Source organism: Sminthopsis crassicaudata, chromosome 1 (assembly GCF_048593235.1).
Source record: "Sminthopsis crassicaudata isolate SCR6 chromosome 1, ASM4859323v1, whole genome shotgun sequence".
NCBI lineage: Eukaryota > Metazoa > Chordata > Mammalia > Dasyuromorphia > Dasyuridae > Sminthopsis > Sminthopsis crassicaudata.
Genome location: NC_133617.1, coordinates 635174649 through 635199864, shown reverse-complemented (window position 1 = coordinate 635199864; position 25216 = coordinate 635174649). Strand labels below are relative to the sequence as shown.

Below are 25216 nucleotides of genomic sequence, written 5' to 3'. Positions count from 1 at the left end.
CATTTGATTTCCTTTATAATCTTATGTATTTTATGTATTTAAAAACATAATACTGAAACAGTATTTGGCACCAAACTCCCAAAGTTATCTGTAACACACAAAAAGGTTAAGAATCCCTCATCTAATAAGCCAAAGCCCTCATTTTACAGTTGAGGACACTGAGAAAATGGCTGGAAGTCACAGAGGTCATAACTAAATGGGTCATAACTGAGTCAGAATTGGACTCCAGGTGTTTATAATGCAAAAGGAAATTTTGGAAACCCTTAAGCCTGAAAGCTATGATAGTCCCTTTTACTGGTAAGGTACCCAGAGTCCAACATGACTTGCTATTTGTTTTGAAAAGATTTTCTATTTATATGAATACATATTATTTTTCTCAGTGGAATGTGAGCTATTTGAAAGAAATGACTACTGAAGTTTTTGTCTTCTGCATTTCCAAGTACTTGGCACATTCATTGGCATAAAGCAGAACAAATACTTGTTGAATGAAAGAATGTTTATTACCTTAACCAAAAAGAGAACATCAGTGAACCTTTCCAGTTGAATGAGAACTATGCTCACTCAGTTTGACTCCTTTAGAGTTCATTAAGTGCCTATGGCTTTTATTTGTTATTATTTTCTACCAGCTAAACTTTTTTAAACATAGATGTCTGAAACAAAATTCATTTTCTTAAAAGAAAACTAAGTTGGGAAATTGTCTTTATAAAAATGACTCAGCCTTCAGAAAAGCACTGGGTTTATACATTGGTCAGTAAGCATTTATTAAATGCCTATTATACCAAAAAAGTAGGGGCTAGAATCTTGTCCAAGGTGAGAAGAAAAATATTTTAAACAGTTGTTGTGGAGGCAAGAATAGAAGACTTTCTGAGATATAGTGAAAAAACAAATGAGGTTTTTTTTTTTTTTTTTTTTGGGGGGGGCTGAAACCCCAAGGGAAAAGCAAACTGTTAGGAAGAAAAATGAGAAGGTCCATTTGTGGAACATACAAAGTTAAGAGTTACTATGTATAAGTCATTTGTTTATATAAGACAGGCCTTTTATAATGGATAAAGCAGCCAGCAAAATCAGTTCTGATCTGGGTTTTTTTGGTAGAAGGTCAAGACAAATTATATAAATAAAAATGACTGACAAATACTTTTTTTTTTTTTGATCTATAAACTAATAGAAAACAGTTGACACTATTTGCAGAACAAAACTTACACTAACTGATATATATTTTTTTTTTTTTGCAATAACGTTTACATATGTACATAACTAAAACTGGCTATACCTTTAGGGCTATCAAACCCTATTGCCTATATGGCAAACCTCTACACACTGGATTTTCTCTACTAAAAAAGGTGATACAGATATTAAGATGTAAATCCTGCTTCGATGGCAGTTACTGAAGGATTTTGGGGAGATAGACAACTCATTTCATTTAATCATATTTTTAAATTAAAAGTGCCAGCAAATTAATTGGCACAAAAGTAAATCTTGCTTTCTTAGGAAAATAGCAGGAATAATTTGTGCCACAGAACAAATGTTTCTATTGCCAGACTGGAAAATTACAGTTATATCACTGTACCATATAATTTTTCAATTCCAGTTTCTATTTTAGAGGTACACATGGGTAACAGTTAATTGCTGGTATAGTTTCTTTAAATATACAAAATGTTACTATTCTTTTTATCTACAATTAAGTACTAGTTTTCAACAAAGACTGAAATACAAGCCAATAAATGAAATGATTCTCTATGGAAAATATTTGTTCTGCTAGACTATTAAATATGTTTATGATGATATAGAATATGCACACCATGTCATTATGAGATAATCATTATTCCTTTTCCCTTCACTACATATTTTGTTTTTGTAGTATCACATATAATTGTAGCATTGTGAATCTTTATTTGTTTTTTAAAGGGGCACTACTGATTTATAGGGAATGGGGTAAGGGAAGAGATGGCTAGAGAGTCAAGTCCTTGTTCGGATTTCAATGTTCTGGACAGCTCCTAATAAAGAAACTCTAATAAGTAGATTAGAAATTGTTTTGTAATCTGGAGTTTTAGAGAATTGTTAAAGGAGATAAGAGAATGAGAGACTGATCCAGAATCACATAGTCAACATGTGCTCTAACTCATAGGTAGATGGCTGTCCATCCACAATGCTTATTCTCAGCTATTACAATACTAATAAAGCAAAATAAAATAAAATAAAATAAAATAAAACTTTCTGAAGGATAATAAAGCAACAAAATGAGTAGTAATCCATGTTATTAACATCACTATTATTTTTAATAGAAGCAGAATGTTAAGAATGGATAAAAACCCAATCTTGAATTAAGTGAAGGTCAAAATTCCACTCTCTGCTGGTTGTGTGACTCTGGGGAAGGAACCAAACTGTTCAATATACTAAGCAACTTTCTAATTTTGAACTTGCAAAGGTGCTTTCACCAGAGTTCTATATCCTAATAAAATCACAGTCCCAGTCCCTATCACTATTAATTTTAATATTTTCAATATTTCAGTGGCAAATAATGAACTCATACAATCTTATACCATGTTGAAGACAGGTTTTCCTCCTCTGCTAGCTCACTGTATACTAAATTGGTATTTCAGTGAATTGGGAAAGGTTAATTCTTGAACCCTATTTCTTCTTTCCTCTGCAACATATTTTGCTGCCACCAAGTGGCAATAGGCATAAGGTCAACAAATTCAACATTAAACCCAAATGTCACCAAGTGCTAGAAATTCAATTAACAAAAAGGAAGAATTTCTGCCCTTAACAAGAATATATGCTAAAAAGGGAGAACTGGAAATACATACAAATATATTATAAGGAAGAAAATGATAACTGAAAAGAAGAGAACAAAGTGATGAGAGAAGTTTGAAGAATTAAAAATGATCTTTATCTGGGATGATCAGGGAAGACTTGTAAGTAGGAAGTGGTACATAAGCTGCATTTTTTAAGATAGGAGAGACTTGACAGATGGAAATAAAGGGGAGAGTCTACTATAAGGTTAGGATCATGTTCATCAAAGGCATGAGGAAACAGGGCAAAAATGGGAAAAGTGTCAGGGAAATAGAAAATGCTTAAGTCTATTACATGGCATTTTAACATATTTAATGTTTTAGACTACCTGCCATTTAGGGGAGAGGGTGGGGGAAAGGAGGAAAAAATTTGGAACAGGTTTTGCAAGGGTCAGTATTGAAAAATTATCCATGCATGTTTTGTAAATAAAAAGTTTTAATAATATATACATATTGCAAAAAGTAAAAAATTTAAATTAAAAAAAATTTTTAAATAAATGTATAATATGGAAAGAGGCAATAGCAAGAGATAGGGTACTGTGATAGGTACTGTAAATACTGAGAAAGAGAATTTAAAAAATAACAAAAAACTAATGCTATTTCTCAAAGTAGTTTTTAAAAATGTTAACATCTTAAAAGCCTATTATACTTATATAAACACATATAATGTATAAATACAAATAAATATATAAAACAAATCAACATCATAAGAAATAACAGAGGCAGGAAAAAAACTAAAAGTGCAAGTACCATAAGGCAAATCTCTCTCATATTCTACTTATCAATCAATCAAACAACAAGCTAAAATATTAGCTCATGAAACGGCACTATACTAAGCTATAGGGACAAAAAGAAAAACAAAAATAGTCCCTGCCTTCAAGAAATCTAGATTCCAGTGGAGGAAATATATAACCTCCAACAGAGATTATATAAACAGGTACAGGGAATTATATAAACAGGTACAAGGAAGCTATTACTGGCATAGAGTAAGCACTTAAAAAATGCTTAGTGACTGACTAGTTAATCAAAGTCCTAAAGAAAGTCAGAGATTCTAAGAGGCAGACGTAAGGAAGGCTAGGAGATGGAATGTTGAGTTTGAGGATCAGCAAGTAGTCCAATATGGCTGGATTATATAGTTTGTAAAGAGATATGTGGTATAAGAACACAAGAAAGGCCTGATCTAAAGCTATATCCTGATCTAAAGCTATATTATATAGCAGCAGTCACCAAAACCATTTGGTATTGGCTAGGAAATAGACCGGTAGATCAGTGGAACAGATTAGATACAAAGGACAAGAAAGGGTACATCTATAGCAATCTAATCTTTGACAAACCCAAAGATACCAACATTAGGGATAAAAATTCATTATTTGGAAAAAAACGTTGGGAAAACTGGAAATTAGTATGGCAGAAATTAGATATGGATCCACACTTAACACCATATACCAAGATAAGATCAAAATGGGTCCATGATTTAGGTATAAAGAATGAGATAATAAATAGATTAGAGGAACAGAGAATAGTCTACCTCTCAGACCTCAGGAGAAGGAATTTATGACCAGAGGAGAACTAGAGATCATTATTGATCACAAAATAGAAGATTTTGATTACATCAAACTAAAAAGTTTCTGTACAAACAAAACTAATGCAAACAAGATTAGAAGGGAAGTAACAAATTGGGAAAATATTTTTAAAAGTAAAGGTTCTGACAAAGGTCTCATTTCCAAAATATATAGAGAATTGATCCTAATTTATAAGAAATCAAACCATTCTCCAATTGATAAATGGTCAAAGGATATGAACAGACAATTCTCAGATGATGAAATTGAAACTATATCCACTCATATGAAAGTGTTCCAAATCACTACTGATTAGAGAAATGCAAATTAAGACAACTCTGAGATACCACTATACACCTGTCAGATTGGCTAAGATGACAGGAACAAATAATGATGAATGTTGGAGGGGATGTGGGAAAACTGGGACACTGATACATTGCTGGTGGAGTTGTGAAAGAATCCAGCCATTCTGGAGAGCAATTTGGAACTATGCCCAAAAAGTTATCAAACTATGAATCCCCTTTGACCCAGCAGCGCTACTACTGGGATTATATCCCAAAGAAATACTAAAGAGCGGAGAGAGACATATATGTGCCAAAATGTTTGTGGCAGCTCTTTTTGTTGTAGCTAGAAACTGGAAGATGAATGGATGTCCATCAATTGGAGAATGGTTGGGTAAATTATGGTATATGAAGGTTATAGAATACTATTGCTCTGTAAGAAATGACCAGCAGGAGGAGAGGCTTGGAGAGACTTACATCAACTGATGCTGAGTGAAATGAATAGAACCAGAAGATCGCTGTACACTTCAATGCTGTATGAAGATATATTCTGATGGAAGTGGATATCTTCAACATAAAGAAGATCCAACTCACTTCCAGTTGATCAATGATGGACAGAAATAACTACACCCAGAGAAGGAACACTGGGAAGTGAATGTAAATTGTTAGCACTACTGTCTATCTACCCAGGTTACTTATACCTTCGGAATCTAATACTTAATGTGCAACAAGAAAATGGTATTTACACACATATATTGTATCTAGGTTTTATTGTAACACATGTAAAATGTATGGGATTGCCTGTCATCGGGGGGAGGGAATGGAGGGAGGGGGGGGAATAATTTGGAAAAATGAATACAAGGGATAATATTATAAAAAAAAAAAATTAGTCATGCATATATACTGTGAAAAAAAAATTCTAAATAAATTTAAAAAAAAAAAAAAAAAAAAAAGAACACAAGAAAGGGACAAAAGGGCCAAGATGTGAAGAGTTTTAAATGCAAATAAAGGATGTTATATTTGATCTCTGGAGGTAAGAGAGAATTTATTAAGGAAGGTACCCAGACCTATGCTTTGGGAAAATCACTTTGTCAGCAGGATGGAAACTATATAAGAAAGGGGAGAGATGAGACAGGGAGAGCAATTAGATTACTAACATAGTCCAGAAAAGAGATAATGAAAACCTAAGAATGGGATGGTAGGTGTGAAAGAGACATGTATGATAAAATGCTATAAAGAAAAAAACAAGCTTGTATAACTGATTGGATAGGTGGAGTGAGGTTAAGGACTTATGAAGGACACTGAGATTGTAGATATGGGTGAGTAGCCTTAATGGTATTCTTAATGGTAAAAAGGAAGTTCAGAAGAAACTTAGAAGGAATAATAAGCAAGGTATAATGTTACTCAAAAGAAACCAGTCACAAATATTCAATGAAGACAAAGTATACAATAAGAGAAGGTGATCAAAAGTGCAAAACACTGCAGAGAAGTCAAAGATGAAATTAAGAAGAGGCTATTTAATTTGGCAAATGAGAAATTACTGATTACTTTGGAAAGAGCAAATTCAACTGAGTGATGAAAATGGCAGCCAGAAAATGGTTTAGAAGAAAGTGAGAGAAAAAAAGAAAAAATACTGAGTACATAGTTTTTTCCAAGCAAGCTTACCAAGAATCAGAATGAGATATATAGAAAGATAGTAAATGAAGACTGTAGGATCTAGAGTATATAGCTAGGAAAAAGCCAGCAGATAGGGAGAGATTACAGCTTTGAGAGAGGAGTAGGGAAGATAATGGGAGAAATAAGCTAGGATGGCATGGGTGTGTGGGATAAGAGAATAAATTAGCGGAATAGTAAGCCTACCTTGCTACAGAGAGGGTCCAGTTGGGACTAGATAACATATTTCATATGTGGACCCAATCAGCAGTTTCATGACTTTCTCCAACTTCATTCAGCAGCAAGAGAAAATAAGTGAAGGAGGCAGAAGATAAGAATAATACAGCAGTTGGGTTTGGCAAAGCATAGTCAGATGAAAAGACAAGCAGATAAGGAATCTAAGCACTGAAGATACATATAACTGAACTAGCTAACCAAAGAAAGAATTAAGTTTGGGAGAAGTATAGGCCATATAGGTGTGAAGTTCTCATTGAGTATGAAGAAACAGGACCCTCTCTGTAGCAAGGTAGGCTTATTATTCCGCTAATTTATTCTCTTATCCCACACACCCATGCCATCCTAGCTTATTTCTCCCATTATCTTCCCTACTTCTCTCTCAAATTGTGAGGTATCAGGAAAGATGTGATAAAAGATTGTAAGCAAATAAAGGGATTTAAGAGCACACAAATATCTGAGTGAAATACATGTAGGTGACTGCAAGATCACTGGTATACTACCTTGTGTGTAGTAAAGTACAATAAAAGCATAAGTCTACAACTTTGATCTTTTCCTTTCCAAACTCAGGAATAGTGAGCCTTATCTTGGATTCACCTAAAATTCATTCTAAATCAAGTATTCTTTCCCTGAGAAAATCTATTAGCCTTTTTAATAAGAAGATATTTTTCGGGAAGCAATATGCTTCTGCTGCTTTTGTGCTCTCTTCAATTTATCAATTGTGCTCTATCAATTTATCCTTCTTGTCCACATTTTTATGTAAATTCCCATCTCTACTTCTCTCCTTCCCCCACTATGATTTAGTGAAATCTCATTTCACCCTTACTACACTATTAAAAATGCCCTTGGCTTAATATTCCTACTCCTCATGCTCCTTATTCTAGCCCTATTCTCCCCAGACTCACTGGGAGACCCAGACAACTCCTCACCAGAAAACCCCCTAAACACACCCCCTCACATCAAACCAGAATGGTACTTCCTCTTTGCATATGCCATCCTCCGCTCTATCCCTAACAAATTAGGTGGTATTCTTGCTCTACTAGCCTCCATCCTAATCCTTCTAATCATCCCCTTCCTCCATACAGCCAATCAACGAAGCATAATGTTCCGTCCGGTTTCCCAAACATTGTTCTGAATCCTTACAGCCAACCTTATTACACTCACCCGAATCAGCGGCCAACCAGTAGAACAGCCATTCATTATCATTGGCCAACTAGCCTCTATGCTTTACTTCCTTCTAATCCTTATTCTTATATCTCTAGCAGGTCTATTCAAGAACTATATATTAAAACTAAGTGAAGAGTCCAAGTAATTTAACAAAATACTGGCCTTGTAAGTCAGCAATGAAGGTAAACCCCTTCCTAGGACACATCAGGAAGAAGGCATTATACCCCACCATCAACACCTTCTTTGTTGCCATTCTTTTTTCTTGAATTTTTTTTTTCCCTCTGAGAAAAGGTCAGAATCAAATCACCACTATCCTTTTTCCTCAATTATCCATTTTGTCTTTTTTGGTTTGAATATACAAAAACAGCATATAATAATTGATACACAATACTGGTATTATAACCTGTTATTTTATTATGATACAGAATATGTAGAAATGAGTTCTTGTTTTTGTTCATTCCACATTCCACAAGAGTTCTGACTTAACAAAATGAGAGAAACTGTCACTTTCTGGTTTGCCAATATGATTTGGGGGATAGTCCCCCCCCCAATCAAAATCTCAGAAATAGCTAAGGTAGTATCAGGGAAAATGCCTAAATAAAAATAATCAATATTTTAAGGATTTGATGAAAATTATGTGGATAGGATTTATTTGATATGAATTCTAAGTAAACTCAAAAGACTATTCAAACAATTTACATTGGACATCATTGGTGAAACACAAAAACATTAAAAGAGTGTGATTGTGAGATTTTAGTTATTTAAAGATATAAAAATAAATCTGCGGTAAGATTAGAGTTCCTTCCATCAAAAATAGTAAATAAAAGTTTTGTTTCAATTCTCTAACCTGTCCTTTCATATACCCATTCTACATTTGTGAGTAACCAACCACTGTGTTATAGCAAAGGACCCAGGAGATAACAAACTGTTGAACCTAACAGAGATATGGTATACCTAATGATAGATGCTTGTAAATCCAGTACTTTTTTCATCTCCAGATGCAATGAAGGAGCATACTGTTCTTCCTTAAAATGAGGTGTTCCCTTTACTTGTGGACTTCCTCTAAAAAAAAAAAAAAAAAAGTTAAAGACATATAATGAGAACAATGTTGTAATTTTACACATTCACTCTCTCATCCTCTCCCTCCTTCTTCCTTCTCTCCTTTTTTCCTTCCCTCTCTCTCTTCCCAAGAATTTTAAAATTTAAAAATGCTCCAAATAAATTTTGGTACATTTTGATACAACATTGAAAAATATGAACTTATAAAAAAGTTCTACCTAAGGCAATAAGACAAGAAAAAGAAATTGAGATAATAAGCACATGCAAGGAGAAAACAAAATTACTGATTTCTGAAAATGATGTGATGATATATTTAGGTAATCCAAGAGTCATTTAAAATTAAATAATAACTTCAGTAAAATTGCTGATAACATAAACCATATAAATTACCAGAATTCCTATACATAGCCAATAAAACCCAGTAAAATCAACTAGAAAGAGAAATTCTTTTCTAAATAACTATAGAAGCTATAAAATATATGGGAGTATTGTTGAGATGTGTGTTATGATGTCATCTTGAAAAAATTCAGCCTCAGACTTTCTCCAAACCAATCAAAGTTTTGATATAGACATTTATTTGGGGTAATGTATCCTAAAGGTAGGAGCAGCAGCCCAGCCAGGATGGATCCTTTATATAGTAGAAAGGCTTATGATTGGCTGATGGAAAAACAGTAAGGCACAAACACAAGGAAAATAACAAAAGACAACTCAATATGCATGTGATTTCCCAGAATGCACTTAGATTATTCGGGATATGTGAGGGTCCCAAATTGCAATGGAAATCACATGCTAATAGGTTCAAAACAAGAGTGAATATTATACAAGTTCTATGAAGGAAAGTCTTTTTGTGGTTTTGTGGTTGGTTATCAGTTAGGGGGTAGGATGTTATTGGTTAAGTAAGGGGCCTTGGGCATTGCTTCCTTAGCAGTATAACTTCTGAGATTTATCCAGGAACTATACAAATCACTCTGCAGAGTAATAGCAGACCTAAGTAAATAGAGAAACAGTAATTGCTCATGGATAGGTTGAATCAATAAAAATGACAATTCTACCTATTAATTTATTTATTCAGTCCTATAACAATCAAACTCTGAAATATTTTTCAGATTTTAAAAAAAAACAACAAACAAATAGGGAAGAAAAGTCTTTCAAGTTTCTATATAAATTTCATTTCCAAATTTATAAGACTAGGCCATTCCCCAATAGATAAATAGTCAAAGGTTATTAATAGGCAGTTTTCAAAAGAACAAATCCACATCATTAATAATACTATGAAAAAAATGCACAGCTAGGTGGCACGCAGATGGAGTACCAGCCCTGAAGTCAGGAGGATCCGAGTTCAAATCTGGTCTCAGACACTTAACACTTCCCAGCTATGGGACCCTGGGCAAGTCACTTAGCCCAATTGTCTCAGCAAAAAACAAAAACAAAACAAAACAAAACAAAACAAAACAAACAAACAAAAACTGTGGAAAATAGGTACAATATACTAGTGGTAGAATTATGAATTATGAATTCCAGCCATTCTGGAATGCAATTTGGAATGATTTTTAGAAAGTTACCAAACTGAATACCTTTGACTTAAGAGATACCACTATTAGGCCTATAACTCAAAGAAATGAAAAAGAAAAACAGACATACAGACACCAAAACATTTATAGTAGCTCTTTTCATGGTAGCCAAAAATTAGAAATAAGGGGATGCCCTCCCATTGGAGAATGACTAAACAATATGCCATAAAAATGTTGAAATGGATAATTTCAGAGGAAACTAGAAAGACCTCTAAAAATAATAATAGTGCTATAGGGAACAGTAACTTTGAAAGACTTTAGAATACTTACCTATATTAAATTAATAGTATTAGGCAATATTAGTAATCAATATAATGATAAATCATAAGTACAAAAGAATGAAGATGAAATGTGCCACTCATTTAAAATGCAGAAAGAAGCATACATTTTTAGACATGATAAATATGGGAATTTGTTTTGGTGGGCTATGTAAATAGGAAATGGGGGATTTGGTTTTGCCTTTTAAAAATTTGCTTAATTTGAGATGGGGCAGTGAGAAGTGTGGCCCAATAAAGAATACTTATGATTTTAAGAAGCAAAAGTAAAACAAAACCAAAAAAATCTGTTAAAAAAATCAATCAACAACAACAAAAAAAAAACAACCAAAACTATGAGTCAGACACTCTTCTAAAGTGCTAAGAATACAAAGAAAAAAATTAAATAGTCCTTAACCCCAATCAAGCTACATTGTATCAGCAGAAATAAAATATACATGACTTAAATATATGCAATTATATACAAAATAAAAATAATTATTTTAAAAATTAAAAGCGTTAAGAGCTTGTGGAGTAGGGGAGAAAAAATTGGGCTTCAAGTAGAAGATTGTCACCTGAAGTTGTGAAGAAAAAAAAGAGATAAAGAGGTTGGGATAAAGAGGGACAGTGGGCCACCCAATACAAAACCGAGATGGGAGGTGTGTCCTATGTGAGGAATAATTAGGACAGTTTGGCTAGACTCTGAAGTGGGAAAGGAAGTAATATAAAAAGATCTCCATTACTTTTATTTTGTGTATGCACATCAAATAACCATATAATTTTTTTAAAATTACACTTATGGAATTTTAGTAACAAAAAGCATATTATAAATTTCCTGAAGATCTCTAAATTGGTACCTAACTTAATGAACTTGATGCATTATGACAAATATTGTGGAGCAAATATCTCCAAAATTTCCATTATAAAATTTGGATATTGATTTTGCTAAAGCACTTAGGTCCCTGAAGAGAGTACATATGCAGGAATGTCTGTTTACTTTCTGATATAAAATCAGTATTCAAATTTTAATGATTATTAGTTACAGGTTAAAAGGAATAAAAATATGGTATAGTACCAAAAATTCTATGTGAATGATTTCTTTCTTTCCTCCATACTGTTTCCTTTAAAGAGGTAGGAAGTCCTTAAGCTTTTTTCATTTAATTATTTTTTTTTGTACCTATCAAGCACTCTGGCATTCAAAGTTATTTTTATTAGTGTTTTATAAAACACATTTTCTTCCATCTACTGTGCTTTTTAAATATATCTTTCGACTATTAAAAGTGTCCTTGGACAGGAGAGCTACGTTAAGGGTTCTAATATTCATTTCTTGCTTGGTTTACTCCAAATCAATATATAACTGTATTGCATAAATGTGCATCCATTGAACCAGACAACTGTCATCAGGCTAATTTATAATGATACTCTGAAAATTGTGTAGGGCCAGTGTTGCCCATATGGTAAACTAACCAATATTTAACTGACATTTTATTCAGGTACTGTCATCATGTCAAAAAAAAAAAAAAAAAAAAAAAAAAAAAAAAAAAAAAAAAGGTAAGAAAGAAAAAGTAATCAAAAATTGTTTATAGTGGGAATACAATGACAAATGATCCCAAAAAACTTTATATTTGAAATCTGCACTCATGAATATAAATTATAATATTTCATAATTCCTCAAATTTGAAAGGTGAGTTTGGGATATATGTATTCTAAATCTTTACTCTCTTTTGTTGGTTCAGTCTTGTGGGGGATAATCAAAAATCTTTTTTTTTAACATTTTAATTTATTTTCAATAAACAAAAATCTATTTCTATCTCTCCTTCCTCCCTCCCTTACTTGAAAAGGAGCTCTCACTGAATCTAGGGGCCATCTCCAGTAATCCTGATCTCTATCTTACTTGCAGACCCAGATGGGGCTAGAGAAGAAATTACCTGGTGACTTTGTACAGTCCCCCTCATTGAAATCTAATTAATTCACTTGCAATGGCATCACTTCCCCGATATAATAGCACCTTTTGAGAATGAAGGACAAACAACAACTTGAAAAAGTAAAAAAACAAAAAACAAAAAAACCCCAAAAAACCCCTACACCCTTGTTAAAAAAAAAAAAAATTGTCAACAAGATCAAATTTCTTCATTTCTTTCTTTGTCCACACACAAAATAATTTCAATCAGTCTATATAGCATTTCTTTAGATATAGGTATAGCATCCTTCATCATAGGTCCTTTGAAATGGTTGCTCATTTTACTGATCTTAAGTCTTTCAAAGTTGTTTTTACAGTTTTATTATTGGGTAAATTGTTCTTTTCATTCTGGCTCACTTATCTGCACCAGCCCAAACAAGTCTTTCCAGGTTCTCTGAACTCTTTCCCCCTATTACAATAGCACCCCAGTATATACTATAATTTGTCTAGTTGATTGAATCCCCTTAAACAAAGAGCTATTATAAATATTTCTGTACATGATTTTTTTTTCTTTTTCTTAGATTGCTTCAAGGATACAAGGATTCTTTGTTCCTCTACTGTATTTATGATGTGTGCCTGTTAAAATATGCATGTATTGATCACAGCTCTTACAGATCCTCCCAGAGTCTCAGATTCACAACCTAAACTCATTATCTTCCACTATAAAGATAGCCTATAGCCAATCTGTCACCAAGACTGACTAATTTTACCTCTGTAATCTTCCTTTTCTCCTCCGACACTGCCACCATCACCTAATACCTTGACTATTGGAATAGCCTGCTGGATGTCTCAGGGAGGAAGAGAGGGAGGGAGGAAGAGAACATACTGTAGTGGTTTGCCATTTCCTACCCAGCTCACTGTGTAGATAATGGAACTGAGGCAGAATTAAGTGACTTGTCCAGGTTGCAAAGCTATTAAGTATTTTATAATTCCAACTCTTATTTCTAATGGTCCCCCTCTGCTAATTATTTCCTATTTATCTCACATATGTAATTTCTTTGTATTGATTTACAATCAATACAAGTTTTCTTCTCTGTTAAGACTATGTGCTCCTTGAGGTCTTGGCTCTTTTTGTATCCCCTGTACTTAGCATACTGCCTGGTATGTAATAGGTGCTTAATATGTTTACTGAATTTTTAAAATGCTGTTATAATTGTATAAACTCTTCTCGTGGTTCTGCTTTATTCCTTTAGGCCTCCCAAACTGTTCATTTTTATAATATTGATGTTGATATAACATTATTCTTTTGGTTCTACTTATTTCACCTCAAAACAATTCATAATGTTTTTCCTTGTCTTTTTGAAATCATGTATTTCCTCACTTCTTACAGCATGACAATATTCTATCAAATTCATATCACAACTTATTTAATTATTTGTCAATTTATGGTCATCTCTTCAATTTCCAGTTTTTGCCTACCACAAAAAAAAAATTCATCAAAAGATCAAAAATATTTAGTATATATCCAATATATATCTATACATAAAGGACTTTTTTTCTTCTTTTCTTGAACTCTTTTGGGAGTAAGCTCATAAAGGTAAAGCTGTGTCAAAATGAAATATCATTTGGGAATTTTTTGTATATAATTTCAAATTGTTTTACAGAATTATTGTAATCTTAGGTCCACCAATAGTACATAAATGTGCTTGTTTTCCCATAGCCATTCCAAGATTTATAATTTTCTTTTCTTTTTGGACATGAAATAGGATGACGAAATGATATGAATTTGCATTTCTCTCATTAGTAATGATTTGTAATTTGTTTAAAAGTTGTTAAAGATATGGAGAGATTTATATCAACTGATGCTGAGTGAAACAAGTAGAACTAGGGGATCATTATACACTTCAACAATGATACTGTATGAGGATGTATTCTGATGCAAGTGGATATCTTCAACATAGAAAAGAGCTAAACCAATTCCAATTGATCAATGATGGACAGAATCAGCTACACCCAGAAAAGGAACACTGGGAAATGAGTGTTAACTGAGAGCATTGTTTTTTTTTTTTTTGTTTCTCTTCCCAGATTATTTTTACCTTGCGAATACAATCCTTCCTTTGCAACAACAATAACAACAAAATGCGGTTCTGCACATATAAATTGTACCTAGGATATACTATAAGATATTTAATATGTATGGGAATGCCTGCCATCTAGGGGAGGGGGTGGAGGGAAGGAGGGGAAAAACTCGGAACAGAAGGGAGTACAAGGGATAATGTTGTAAAAACAAAAATACTTTTGCATATATACTGTCAAAGAAAATGTTATAATTATAAAAATTAGTAAAAAAAAAAAATGAAAAAAAAAAGTTGTTAAAGATATCTTGGGTCTCTCCCTATAAGAACTTTCTGTTTATAACCTTTAGACCATTTATCAAATGAGGAAATAGTCCTTTTAAATTTTTTAAATTTTCCTTTTAAATTTGAACAAGTTCATTATATAGCTGAGAAATGAAAACTTTATCAGAGAAACTTGCTATAGAGATTTCCGCCCCAGTTAATTGTTTCCCTTTTAATCTTAGCTTTATTAGATATTCAAAATTATTCATTTTATCTTCTGTGATCCTTTCTATGGTTACAAAATTCTTGTAACTATAGAAAGGATTCAAGAGTTCTCACCATGTTTTTCTAATTTATGTATGATGAAACCTATATTTCAGTCATTTTTCAGTTGTGTCTTGACTGTGACTTCATTTTTTTTTTTTTTTTGAGGCTGGGGTTAAGTGACTTGCCCAGGGTCACACAGCTAGGAAGTGTTAAGTGTCTGAGACCACATTTGAACTCAGGTCCTCCTGAATTCACGGCTGGTGCTCTATCTACTGTGCCACCTAGCTGCCCCCTGCCTCATTCTTTATTAACAAATTTAAAATCATTGATGGTAATATCCTTTTTCTTTCTGATTCCACAGAACTTTTGACATATTCCATTATATACTCCTTTACTAGTCTCTGATGATGAAGGTAGGCCTTCTCTAAAACCTGAGTAAGGAGAGTGTCAAATGGGTGTTCCTATTATATACCACACTGCTGACTCACATTAAGTTTGCAATCTACTAAAATCCCCATATTTCCTGTTCTTCTATCTTATATTGGTGGAGCTGATTTTTTGTATATCTACGTCCTGGACTTGACAGATATTCCTATTGAAATTAATCTTCCTTAATTCAGCCCAAAGCCTTTTTTTTTGACCTGCCAAGAAACTTGTATATCCTGACTATCATTTATTGTATAATATCCCTCCTAAATTTGAAACGCTTACATTTTCTGCAGCATCGATCTCCTTCTTCAATTTGGTCTTCTTTCTATCTCTGTGATTCTGGTCTCTGGATGATGTTTTATTCTGTCTAGCCTTAAGCAACATCATGCCTCTTTCCAAGCATTTCCAAAAACCAGCTAAAAGACAGCCCTTGCTCCCAAAGAGCTTTCAAATGGAGAAAGACAATACACAAAAGGAACTGAAGAAGGGCTGAGAATGGAATGAAAGTAATCGCATGGTGTTGAAGTGCAAAAAACACCACGGAGGCATGATGTTGAAGTGAAAAAAATTTGCAGACACACATATCTTTCTTTTTTTTTCTGATTTACAGTATTTTTCTTCAACCTGGAAGTTCTAAATTTTGGTTATAACATTTCTGGGAGTAATCAATTCATGGTTTCTTATAATTTTCTCTTTGTGCTTTGATTTAAATTCATCTGGACAGTTTTCTTTTATGATTACTTGAAACATGGTATTCCAGGGTTTTTTCTCTCAGTCATGGCATTCATGGAGTCCAATAATTCTCATCCTGGTCTCTAGACAATTTTTGATAATAGCATCTCATATGTTCATACAATTTTTCAGTATTTTAATTTTATTCTCCTATTTGTCAATTAATGAATAAATTTTGGGAAACATTTGCAACATTTTATTTTTCAGTGTCTATTTGAATTATCTTTTTTTATCATCTAATCAAAGGATCCTTATCCAGAATCCAGAAAGCCCCCCCAAAAGGGCTTATAAATTTGATTCCTTTTATATTTTGATAACTATATTTCAATATGATTTGCTTCCTTTATAATCCTATTTATTTTATTTCTATGCATTTAAAATCATTACTGAGAAAGGGTCCATGACATAAAAAAAAAAAAATTGCCACCCTCTCCCCCAAGTTGTTTATTTTCCTGTCAAGTGATTTAATTTCTTTTCTCTCCCTCCTCCTGACCCCCTTCAATCCTCCCTCTCTCTCCTCCTTCCTGGAGTCCTTATGAATTAATTCATTTGGAATCCTACTTCTAATTACTATAATTATTTCCTATGAGATATTTTTTCTTGGGTTTCTCTTAATAAATAGTGGATATGGAATTTTAAAAAATTCTAATAGAAATGTTTTCTGCTTACTTATGTTTTTTGTCTTAGTGAATCAGAGGCAAATTTTGTCCCCTTGTTTGACCTTGGTTAGAGTGGATAAAACCAAATTCTGTGTATGACCACAGCCTGAAAAGAGATAGCATGATATTAAGATTAGGTCCTTCCCTATTCCAATCTAGATCCTCTACTGCTGCCTTTCATAGTTCTGGATGGAAAAGCCTAGTCCTGGTCCCATCTTCCCTACCATCATGCCTTGCTTGGGACACCACTTAGTGCCAGGCATGAGCCTTACCCCACAGCCAAAGTACATAGTTTTCCCCCCATTTCCTGGCAGTCCCTGACTGAGAAATCATATATTGATCAGGATCAATCCTCTGACAAAGCAGCTTCCTTACATACTTCTGGCCCCCAGATTGAAGTCTACATTCAATCCTCGAACTCAGTGGTCTTTCCCTTTAGTTTTGCTGAATCTGTTTTATCCACAACTTTTATCAACCCTGAGGTGATTCTCAGATAATTGGCTTTGGTGGTACTTTTCACATTGTCATCTCTGCCAGAGGTCTTTTGCTTTTTTCACATTCTAAAATGTATATACTATTTATCTTCAAGATCCATTACACCCCCAATAGACTCTCAAGTTTGAGGTTTGAAACAGCTTCTCATTTATATCTTTCCCAGTATCTAATACTATAAATCACATTAAGCTTCTCATTTATATCTTTCCCAGTATCTAATACTATAAATCACATTAAGTAGACTTAATAATAAATATTCAAGGAATATCTGTTGCTGAATGAGGGGATCTCTTCATGTCCTCCTTTAGATATATCTACAAGTCATGGAGATTCATAAAAGTCTTCATGCCGAAAGTCAAACTTAGGAAATCAAAATATTTTCTTGGAGGAAAGAAAACCCAAAACACCACAGTATTTATATTTAAGCACAAATCTTACTACTTCCAGACAGGAACATAAAATTTCTATTCTTTTTTTCATCAATGAGACAGAAAATAGATAATCCATCATAATATTCAGTTTAGTTTTTATTTAAAAGCCTTATTCTTTCCTTTTGTCGTTTCTCCCTGAAAGAAACTTGAGAGTAGGAAGGAATGATGACAAAAAAAATTGAAAACTAAAAGTTTGGTATTCATATATTTTATTTGAAAATTACTAACAGTTATGAGGTTTTTCTTTGGGTTTAAGAAGTATGTAAGAAGTAGAAGGAAGTCTTAGTATCTATCAGCCAATAGTATAATGAAGTAGAGGGGAAGGCAGGAAGTGAGCCATGATTACTCTATGAAAGAAACTGAGTTTATAATGTGGTTGGTCTTAAAAACTGATTTAAAACTTCGATAAGAGCCTTTAATATCACCTTTATTAAATTATCACATCAATTTAAGCAGTTAGATTTCAGATACTGAATGGTTTGAAAAAAGAGCAAATGAGAAAACAGCTTAAAATATGATATAATTGTAAAGGTCAAGATAAGAAAAGCAAAGCCATCTCTCTCTAATTACATATAATTTTTTTTTTTTTGGTGGCAATTGGAGTTAAGTGACTTGCCCAGGGTCACACAGCTAGACCGTATTAAAGTCTGAGGCCAGATTTGAACTCAGGTTTTCCTGACTTCAGGGCTGGTGCTCTAGACAGAGCAACTGAGAGGACCGGAGTTCAAATCTGTCCCTCATATAGTTTATTTTAAAATATAAAATAGCTTCATACTAAATGTCCTTAAAATTACTGGTATATTATACCCTTAACTTGTTTTTGTTTCTGAGATTCACTTTAAAATACATATATAATAGTCTAATAGTCTAATTGTTAACTCAGAAAATGTTTTTACATTCAGTAAAAATATCAGCTAATGAAAAATGAGGAAAAAATAAAATAGTTTGCCATGATCCTTAGAAAGAGTTGAAGCTTTCTCAAGAAGTCTAGGAGACTAGACCTAAGTCACATAGCCCTATTCCCAGAGATATGCAGATCGGCAAGATCAGGTCCTTGGGACCAGGATGCAGAAAGTCACATGATCTCTAGGCCTAAAGGTCTCTAAAGGCCAAGACTCTAGGTCAGTGACAGGAAGTGACATAACCCATAGGAAGCAGACAACAATTAGTGACCATTGGTCAATGATGGTAACTTCCTTTTAGTCCATCCAAAGAAAAGGCTTGGATCTTTTGCTATTTAATCATTTTTACTGCTTCTGACTTATCAGGCAATGAGTACATGTTGGGAGCTGATATGCTTCCCAGGTATGCTCGGGTCTCTCCCTGCAGGGACTAAATAAATGCTTTCTCTTTGTTCCTGAAGATGTCTCTGATTAGTTAATTTGGGGAAGGGGGTCTAGCATTTGTCCCACACACATAAGATGTTATTTTTGTGGTTACTTGGAAATTTCAAATGCTACCACAACTTAACATCGCTATCAAATTTCTCAGGAATAGTAAGGAGTTTGTGTGTATCTGTGTGACTAAATTGAATGCACTACTTGCTTTTGATACAAGTTACTTATTTTTGGCAGTTTTGTCAGTCTTTTACTCTTCAAACTCCAGTTCATTATATACCAATATTTTTATATGACCCATAATTTACTTCTATACTTCTGAACACATTTTTTGGAGGGGATTCAGTCATAAGATTTAATTGGATCAGTTAAGCAAAAAAAGTCCAATGGCTAGAGTGTGGAGAGATTAAATAATTTTACCCATCCATGACCACAAATCTATGTCAGAAGCAGTACATGAAGGCAATCTTTCCTAACTTCACAATCAATCCCAACCATTTAACCCCTTTTATTCAATAAACTTCAGTGATCCCCTATAATTTCTATGATCAAAGACAACTTTTTCTGTTCATCTTTTAAACCATTCATAATCTAGCCCCCCTCCTACATCTCTTACATATATTTTATGATTCAATGACAATGACCTCCTTATCATTCCTTTCACAAAACATTCTACCTCCCTGTTCTATGCATTATCAATAGTTATCCCACCTGCCTAGAATGCCTCCCTTCCTTATCTTTAATTCCTGGCCTACTTTAATTCTTAGCTATCACTTTCTACAGGAAGTTTTTCCTGGTCTCCCTTAATGCTAGTGCCTTTCTTCTGAGGTAATTTTGTTAATAGCAGGAACTGTTTTTGCCTTTCTTTGTATCCCCAGCTCTTTCTTAGCCTAGAGTCTGAAGTTTAGTAGGTGCTGAATAAATTCTTGTTGATCTTCTCCTTTTTATTGCATGATACTGGTATTTAAATTATCCCTTTCTTTCAGATAGGTGGTTAACATGGACTTGAGTAATTAGAATTAACTAATGGCAAATGCTGTTCACACATCAATAATAAATTTAAAAGATAAGAAAAACTTGGCTCTTCCTTTTTTCCTCAAAATCAATTTTTCTTTTATAGTGAACTAGTTAATGAGAAGCATCTCATAAAAAAAAAAAGACAGGCTTACAACATACTTATAAGTGACACTTAAATAACATGCTTTGTATTTTGGGGGGGTATATATAGTATGTATAACAGATAAATGGAATGAGAGCATATTAGAATACATAACTATTAATTATAGTATATTTTATTGTAACTTGAATAGTAAAATAATGTCACTATAGGCTACTGGCTGAGACATTATTCATGTAGTCAGAATTCAAGTCAAGTCCAGACTGATACATCTAATTTGTGTGATACTAGGCAAGTCTACCTATCTCTCTCTGTTCCTCCCCTTCATCATTTATAAATCAGGGATAATACTTATATTACCTACTCTACTTCACAAGGCTGATGTGAAGAAAGAGTTTTGAAAAGCTTAACACACTACATAAATGAGGAAATTATTCTCCAAAATTTTGTTCAAATGTTTTGTTGTCAAGGGACTAAATATTTAATGAAATTTCTAAGGTAAAATAAATACATTCAAGTATAAATGCAAAAATATATCCTTAAGCTAAAGAGAAATTACTTCTGGATTACATGTAGCATAGCTCCTTTAAAAAAAAAAGGGACTATAACTGTTTAAAGAACTATGGTAGAAAAAGATACTTTAGTGATGATCCTTAAAATGCCTTCTAGCTTTAAATCCTATAGTTTTTCTGTCCTTTCATCAGATATGTTTAATAAACAGTGGTCTAAAAAGATTTTTAAGAGGTCATAAAAGAAATGTAAAACTTACAGAGTTAGGGAAAGAAAGAAGGAAATATAAGGAAAGAATATAAGTCACCCAAGGCTGAACTAAAAGCAGATCTGAAATGACATCTTATTGGAAACTATTAATGAACATAAACATCTGAGCTGTTTCTCAGATGTAATGTAACAGGGAAAAGATAAGTACTTCTAAAGTGAAGTGTGCTGTCACATAATACAGGACATCTGATAAACTAACAATAAAAGAAGCTGATGTACTCCTAAGATTTAGAAAAGAGGTTCAAGAGAAAATTGTTCCATATGAATCAGGAAGAGAAATTATCTATTCCTTGTGTGAGACATTTTAATTCTGTCTATTTTAAAATTTAAATTTGTATCAACTGTTTTTGTTATTTTTTAAATATAAACTAAATGCCTTCTTCTATTACTCTCCCTTTCCCAGAAAGCTATTCTTTATAAACAATTTTTTAAAAAAAGCAAAACTGATCAATATATTAAAAAAAACAAACAATTCTGACAATATATGTAATGTTTCCCATTCATGGACCACTGTTTTCCCATCCCCTGACAAGGATTAACTAGAGGGAGGTATCTTATATTACTTTTTTTGGGCCAAGCTTAGTCATTACACTTTTGTGACATTTAGTTTTTAGGTTTTTTTAGTTACATTATTTCCATTTATACAGTTGTAGTCATTATGTATGCTGTTTTCTTGGCTCTGCCTACTTTACCATGATTAGTTCACATAATCTATTTCCATGTTTCCCTACATTCGTATGTAGGACAGTAATAATAGTCTATTGCATTCATCCATGATAATTTGTATAACCCATTTCAATGTGACGTGATCTCCTCCATTTTTAAGTTATAGGTAGGTCTTATTTCCCTTCCTCTTTTGTTTTTCTTCTTTGTATTCCCCACCCCACCCCACTCCTGTCCCAATAAGGCCCAAACTAATAGACAGGAGACACAGAGTTGAGAGATATAAGACCCAAATCAATTAATTTGTTTCCTTACTCTAAACTCTGAATAAAGCCCAGCTGAAATTATTTTCCTTTTTTTTTTGTTGCCAGCATAAAAAATGCATGTTTTATTCAGTTTGATTTAAAATAGATGGGCTTTGATAAAACCGAGAGCCTTTAAACAATGTATAATAGATTACAAAGAAGTTACAACCCCTTTCAAATTCATTTTTCTCATCTATAAAATGGGAGTGTTCGAATTGATAATCTCTCAGATTTCTTCTAGCTCTAAAGTTTTATGATCAATATTATTATATGTTCATAAGTATAATTTTCATCCTTATGTAGTAAGGATATGTATGTAATAAGATGGATAAGAACACTGGACTTTGAGGCAGGAAAATTTAAGTTCTGCTCCTTTAGATACTTAATAGCTGTGTGATTTTACCTAAATTATTAATCTCTCTCATACTCATTTTCCTCATTTGTAAAATAAGTGGGAGTAGGATTTAATACCCTCTAAGTTCTCTTTCTGCTCTAAATTTTGGATCCTATGAACAAAAAAGCATTTTTTATTAAATATAATTGCAAAGTACATCAATCATCCTATTTCCAATCCTTATATAGCACTGTGCCATTCTTGACAAATGATCATCTAGTCTCTACTTTAGGAGCTCAGGGGGTAATAGCATATTGTTAATCACCTCAAAAGTAGTAACCTTGCTTCTTTTAAATATAGTCTATTCCATTGTAGGGGAACTCTAATAAACTCTTACTACTGGATCCTTAACTAACTGACCTATCAGCTAATTCCTGAATTTTATATTCCAGCTCCTATTTCTGTTCTGTGTCTTTGCACAGGTAGCAACATACCTTCCTATCATCTCTGTCTCTCAGAATCTTTAACTTCCCTAAAGGGTCCATTCAGTTACTATTTTCTAAGAGATTTCTGATCCTTTGTAGTTTCCCCCAGTTGTTGGAGCTCTCCCTCCTCAAGTTACCTTGTGTTATTCATCATTATACATGATATATCCCAAGTAGAAAGTAAGCTGTGGTAAGATCTGTGAGAACAGAAAATATTTCATTTTTGTCTTCGTAGTTCCAGTGTCTATCACAATGCCTTTATATGGAAAAGCTATTCAATAAATGTTTGTTAAATTGAATTAGTAAATACTAACTACAGAGTAGTACACAACATTAACACTGACTTAAAATCCATCACTTCTCTTAACTCCGATATTCCCCATTACAATGAACAAAGTTCTACATATTCTATAAATGAGCAGCTAGGTGGCGCAGTGGATAAAATGCTGGGCCTAGAATCAGAAGACTCATCTTCCTGAATTCAAATCTAATTTCAGCTTGTTAACTGGACAAGTCACTTAACCTGTGTGTCCCAGTTTCCTTATCTGTGAAAATGAGCTGGAAAAGAAAATGGAAAACCACTCCAGTATTTTTACGAAGAAAACCGCAAATGGGGTCATGAAGAGTTGGACATGACTGAACTGACTGAACAACCTACATTACAGAGAGCCATAAAAAAGAGGTACCAGGTTGGCCTGGTTTCAGAAGAGGGTTATATTATAAAAACACTAAAATTAAAATTTGTGACATAAATAGGCAACATCTTCATACAAAAAGTTGTCTTAAAATCCAGCATTTTATTTCATTTTCTTTTCTACTACATTTTTCTATTATTCTATTATATATATATATATATATATATATATATATATATATAAATAAAACACAATGATTATCTAATCACAGGGCAATCTTTGTCCCAAATCAGAGGTCCACAACTACAAACTGCAGAACAAATTCCTGCCACCTGTCTGTTTTTGTCTGCTTTTGTATGGCCCTAATACTAAGAATAGGTTTTTTAAAAAAATATTAAAACAAAATGTTACTGCATCTAAGAAGCATGATTTTTATATTTTAAACAGAAATTTAATTGTATTTAAAAATGTAAAAAACATTCTCAGGTCCTGGCTATCCAAAAACAGGTGGCAGGATTTGGCACTTATTGACAATATGCTAATATTAACTCTCTCCTTTAGACTGGTAACCATAAAATCTAAGTAGAATTTGCAAGTGAAATTTTCTGAATTCTCAACATAATTCCTTCCATGCTTAGTTAAATTTTCCCATCAGTTTCTAAAAGCAAAATTTGTTTAGTGACTAAAATAAAGTATTAGAAAATATTCCCAAATGATTATAAAATAAGAATCAATTGATGGTAAGAAAAGCTAAAAAATGCCACCTAACTGTATTTTTTGAACATCATAATTTCCACTATGTAAACAAATTAGATTTGAAATAATGTAGCTTGGACATATCTGAGTTGTTATTATATTGACAGGATAGAGTATGGAAAGAAGTTAGACCAGTGATTCCACAAATATAATAAACTTAATAGGAGCAAACTCCCACTTCCAAAGTAGATAAGCAACTATAATACAATTAACATATTTAAAGAATTTGCAGGGGCGTACAAAAAGGTCACATGACTTACTCAAGGCTACATTCCAATGTTGGGAGAGACAGTACTAGAATTCAGATCTTTCTGGGTTCTCTAATCAGGTCTTCTATCCACTAAATCAAACTACCCTTACACTTCATCTCACATTCCATGAAGAACAGCAAATGTTTGACTATCTCTCATGCAAAACCAGAATAATAATAATCATTTAAAAAATTTCAAGTTTTCTAATAAACATAATTAAGGAGTCAATTTCAATTACTTAATATTCACAAGGAAGTCAAATTTAAGCAACTGGACTCTGAAGCTTCCAAAAAAGAAAATAATTATAAAACTTATAAAATATCAGAAGTTACAGTATATGTGTAAAATCAAATTAAAATGTATATTTATCACACTGATTACAAGAAACAAAATATAAGGTATTCTATTCTCTCTAAATTTAATAGTTCTTTAAACTCCAATAGAGTTCTGTCTAAACTTTACTGGAAAAAATAAAAACACAAGGTATGTCATAATAAGAACAATCTCTATACTATTTAAAATATTTCCAAGACTCAGTTAATAGTTCATTTATTTTAACCTAAATTTCACTCACACACACAGAAATGACAAGTCTAACAAATTTGGAGTTTCTTGACAAAGGAATCTGATATATATATATATATATATATATATATATATGTATATATATATATGTATGCATATATTCAAAATAGGCTGTCTTTGTATCTACTTTTAAATTGGCAAAACTG

At 32.8% G+C, this 25216-nt stretch overlaps 1 protein-coding gene across 3 annotated transcripts in view; it reads right to left on the bottom strand.

The window, feature by feature from the left end:
- RIC1 (RIC1 homolog, RAB6A GEF complex partner 1) overlaps positions 1–25216 on the bottom strand; it is a 135897-nt gene that overhangs the window by 58789 nt on the left and 51892 nt on the right. For all 3 annotated transcript variants that reach the window (XM_074282866.1, XM_074282867.1, XM_074282868.1), the window contains one exon: positions 8641–8748. In XM_074282866.1, coding sequence (XP_074138967.1) covers positions 8641–8748 — 108 coding nt within the window. The remainder of the gene's footprint in view (positions 1–8640; positions 8749–25216) is intronic.